Genomic DNA, 4,834 nt, shown 5'->3' on the forward strand with positions numbered 1-4,834 from the left:
GTGATTCTGTGAAACGGGTCGCACGCTCCTCGGGGCTGAACTCGAAGGCTACTGATGGAAATCGGAGCGGGAAAACCAGAGCGTGGATTAGCGGAAAACGCACCTCTGGATTTCTGCGGCGGAGCAGATTCCAGCTGGAGTGTAGCCCCCTGGTTCTAAGCGGAGGAAGAAAAGTTAAATTAGTTTGTTCTGGAAGCCTTGTCATTTTAATCACACACGTGGGGATTACTGTGCCTGTCCTCTCTCGCTGGGAATGGGGCAGAAACTCTTCCGACTCCACCCGCAGCTCGGGACGTCACCTCTTTACCTCGCTGCCCAGCACGGCCACTACTCGACAGCACAAGTGCTGCTTCGAGCTGGTGTGAGCAGAGATGCCCGAACAAAAGTGGACCGGACGCCGCTACACGTGGCCGCGGCTGACGGACACGCTCCCCTCGTAGAACTGCTAATCAGGGTAAGTGTAGTCAGTTGGGTGTAACTTTAAGGCCGGTCTAAATCACCCTCGGGGTGTCTCTGTTTAAATGCCAGTGCAGGCACCACCGTTGAGACACCGAGAGGAGGTGGCGTGCGGGCAAGTGACGGTGATTTCTTGCAGAACGGGGCCGACGTAAACGCCAAGGACGTGCTGAAAATGACGGCGCTGCACTGGGCGACAGAGCGCAACCACCGCCACGTCGTAGAGCTGCTCATCAAGTACGGAGCTGACGTCCACGCTTTCAGCAAGTTCGATAAATCGGCTTTTGATATTGCTTTGGACAAGAACAATCCAGAGACTCTGGTAATGCTCCAGGTGGGTCGAGGAGGGAGAAACTTGGAAACTCTCTGACCCACAACTCTGCCAGGGGGGTCCTGTTGGGTCTGACGGGATCGTGTTGTGTTTGCAGAGGGGAACAGGGAGGTGGACGAGGTTTATTTCCTCTCTAGATGACGTGGTGCATCCCTCCTGGGACTCTGTGGTGCGAGTTGCCAAGTTGAGGTGGCACTTTTTCCCCAGCTTTTGCACTGCAGACAGAAGTAACGTGCCTCAAAAACGTTTCGGGGGTGTTTAATACCTCGGAAAGCATGACGAAGGTGTGCCTGACCCCGCTCTCTTCCCTAGGAAGCGATGCAGAACCAGGTGAGCCCTCACCCAGAGGGAACGAGTCCTGTCCCCAACGCGGTGACTCTCGCCTCGCCGTTCATTCTTGCACCGGGGGAAGTTCTCAGCTTGAGCCGTCTCGTCTCTTCAGCAAATGCCGAAACAACCCCAGGTGAGGTTTTATGTGACCTTAAGGGGGAAAGTCTTGAACCAAGTTTTTAAGAGTGCTTACCAGCAGAGGGCAGATAGTCATTTCGTAGAGGAAAAGTGGTGAAACGTGGCCAAACACGCCCAGCTGCTGCTTCCTGCCCCACAGTGGTTTTGCTGTGAAGGTAACAAAGCAGATTTTGAGCTGTGGGAAACAAAGGTGGTTCTCTGCGAGCTGCAGAGCGCCGCTGAGCTCAGCTGTGGGGCTGCTCCGCGGCTCGTAGGAGCACCAGGGCTCGAGAAAACGGGCTTGGCTGGTTAAATAGTGAGAATTCCTGCCTGTGCAGAGCGGTTGGGGAACAGTTTGCTTTGTTCTTGACTGGCCACCAGAGCTGAGTGAATGTTTTTGCTACACACGTAAACATTGAGTGAGGAAATTGCAGAGTGAGCAGGTCTGTAGGTTGCTCCTTATTTCTTCTGTCTTGCGCGTTACAGGGAGATAATTAGGTTCCTCCTTGTTTTGGTGGGGAAAACACTTTTGAGGCTGAACGTGAATTCTTTTTGTGTAATTCTGATTTTCATAGTAACTCTTAAAAGTGTTTGGGGAAATCCAAACCGTTGTTTCTTTTCTCAAGGAGGCTACTCAACACAAGTTTTGGGAAGCAGTTTGGCCTCATCCTGCAAACACTTCTGCATGTGAGTAATTCTTTGGTTAGTGGGACCGTTCACATGCAGGAACGTTTGCTTATTAGCTAGAGAGGGCTTCTAAAATCCCAAATGCGCTCCCACCCTGACCTCTGTGCCTGCGCCTGCCCACAGCGACCTCGGCGTCGCTCCAGACTTGCTCTCGAGGCACTGACAGACCCTGATTTAGGAGGGGAGAAATGACCCAAAGCGTTCCGCTTCCAGCCCTGAGGGAAACACAGCGTGACAAAACGTCTGGGATATTGCACAGACTCAAAAAGGCGCAAAACTTGGGATTTTTGGACCGCGGGTGATGCCAGCTTCACTGCCGCTCCTTTCCCTCAAGAGGGCGTCAACGACTGCGCCTTCCTCGCCACAAAAATCTCTTACTTCAGTAATTCTTCTCACCTCGCTTAAATTTCCTATTTCTTCCATTGCTGGAAAAAAAAAAAAAAAAGGAAGTTTTAAAATCTATATCTGTAGCTGGTCTGAAGAAACCTGGCTACCAGCTGCCGAAAACAGTCGCTAGGCCTGCGGTGCTTTCCCGTGCCCAGCCCACGGCCTCCTGGAAGTGCTATTCTTTGGAAAACAAGCTCCCCTGATAACCTTTGGAAAATGAGGAGCCGGGGAGAAAGAGGGAAAATAGGCTGCAAGGGTTAGGGCAGGGGAACTCTAGATGAACTTCCCTTTGTGTGCTCGTAATCGTATTTATCTGTGCTGGCAATGAGCTACAGGATCGCTTGCTTTTTTTTTAGAGGAATTGTGGGTTCTATGCAGTGAGTTTGCGCCCGTTTAGTTAATTTCCTGTCCCATTCTTATGAAGTCTGCCTTTGAATAGGAGTTTCTATGGTCAATTGGAGGAAGAAACATTGTTTTTTTGGAAACGAGGCTTGTTTATCTCATTCACATCAATACCCCGGTGCAGTAACCGGGGTCTTTCCAAAAAAAAAGAACCTGAGAGGGGAGGAAGAAAGGGCCTGCGTGCCTCGTTGAAATCAAGGGCTCTGCGGGGCCAGTTCCTGCGCTGGGGCACGAGGCTCCGTTAACTGGCCTGTGCCGAAATGTTTGATCCGTGAATTAACACTGAAAACTGGGCTTGGAGACTTTCCCAACTGAGGAAGGACTCGGGTGCTGTGATTCACACTTAACAGCCCCCGAGCTTAACATATTCTTTAGGGTTTGCAATTTCGAAAGCTTCCGCGTGCCGCGATGCCGAGTAACGACGTGCGTAGCAGCGAGGCAGCGGTCGGGCTCCGGCACGGCTGCGTATCTCAAAAAAAACATCCACGTCTCCAGCTCAAAGCCGCGGCTCTGCCACCCTGTAGTTCTTAGAGTAAATTCGGAGTGAGTTGGTTCATGGTTGCTGTTTTGGGACGCGATTCAGACGGGACTTAATGAAATAGTTGCTTTAAATTCAATTAAAATTATCATAAAGTGCTCAGAGTGGGTACAGCCTGCCCTGAAGTATTGTCAAAGCCCTCTCCACACTTAGGAGAGGCACCTCTCCTGAAAAATGAGCTGTACTCGCCTCCCTTTCTCCAGTGGCAGCGCAGAAAATGCTTCATACCCGACATCTGGATCTCTCGATGACCAAACGGTCGCGTTGCAACTGCTTTATTGACCGTTGAGGTGTGGCAGGCCCTGACAGTCCCTCAGTTTGCCCTCGTCTCTCCCGAGCAGGCGACTCGAACCTCTCCCCGGTGCAGTTCTCCAACTCGACCACCTCCGTGCTCGCCACGCTCGCGGCCCTTGCGGGAGTTTCGGCCCCGCTTTCCAACGGTGACGCAGGTAGGGGGAACGGATCTCTTGCCGGGAAACTGAGGGAAGTTTAAGATGTGGAAGTGAGTTTGCCTTCTTGCAGGGTAAGGGAGAAATCATGGTAAATATCTGTGAAGCAGCGGGTTGATTTTGTTTATTTGTTTGTTTTGATCTTAGCTAAAAACCCAGCAACTGTGACCAATAGAAATAATGTTTATTAACCAGCAGATCTGACCCTGATGTCACAGTGCGTCGCTCTTGACATGCTGTAACAGTTACATGAAAAGGAAAAAACAAAGCTCTAGAACATGGGCTTACTTTGTGCGAAAGTAAACGTAAATAAATATTTGTTTAAGAAGGAAATTGTCCGACATGTTTCCAGTTTGCTGTAAAAGTCCCCAGTGTTCTGAGTCTCTTGAAGCTCCGGTTTGGGCGTTTCTGCCTTTGGGTGGTTTTGTGATCCTGTGTTTGTAGAGTGTCCCGCTTCACCTTTAATTAACTTCAGATTGAGGAACTTGATAAAGTTCATATAATCCTTTGGCCTTTCCCCCAAAGCTAAGCGATTTTTCCTAGAACCGAGACACGACCTGTTTGACTTCTCGAAGCTGCCGGTGCCACGCCGCTGGTTCCCTGACCCGCGGCGCTTGAGCGTTTTCCTCTCTGGCACCCGGAGCAGGATCACGTCCCCTCCCTTTCCTGCGCTGGGAGCAGGATGCACCCGGGGTTCACAACCCTGCTGATTCGTGTGAGCCGACGTGTCGCGGGGAGTCGAACCGCTCGGCCCAAGCTAAAGAACCTCCTCCCGGCTGTTCTGGATGGGCATGGAGAGATCTTTTATGGTCTCTGGCAGAGCTGGGGGAGGGTGCTGGAAGGAAGCTCTCTGCCCAACAGCTGCCTCCAGCGCCAGGCTTTGTCATTTAATTAATATGCCTGTGTGCCAGTACGTACTAATTTACACAAAACATCCTGGGTTTACTCCTTTACTCCAGGGGATCTGGCTGGGGTGCAGCGCGTTTGGTTTTCTTTCCCCTGCTCTATTTCCAGATGGCTCCTCCTGAGCGGGCACCCTGGGAGTCTCGAGCTGCGCGCTTGGGCTTTTTCACTGGGCTCCACTTTGTATTCAAGGAAGAGAGAAGGAAACGCTGACTTGGCTTTGGCACTTACTTT

At 51.4% G+C, this 4,834-nt stretch overlaps 1 protein-coding gene across 1 annotated transcript; it reads left to right on the top strand.

Annotated features, from left to right (window-relative positions):
- Window positions 1-253: 253 nt before the first annotated feature.
- Window positions 254-3,697, top strand: LOC104269746 (GA-binding protein subunit beta-2-like; the record flags this gene model as incomplete). The annotated part of the gene is made up of 4 exons (XM_009865600.1): window positions 254-454; window positions 596-790; window positions 1,100-1,250; window positions 3,590-3,697. Coding segments are annotated over exons 1-4 (655 nt in total), but the record flags the coding sequence as incomplete, so codon positions are not given.
- Between the last annotated feature and the right edge of the window lie 1,137 nt (window positions 3,698-4,834).

This window comes from Apaloderma vittatum, unplaced genomic scaffold (genome assembly GCF_000703405.1).
Source record: "Apaloderma vittatum isolate BGI_N311 unplaced genomic scaffold, ASM70340v1 scaffold37632, whole genome shotgun sequence".
Lineage (NCBI taxonomy): Eukaryota > Metazoa > Chordata > Aves > Trogoniformes > Trogonidae > Apaloderma > Apaloderma vittatum.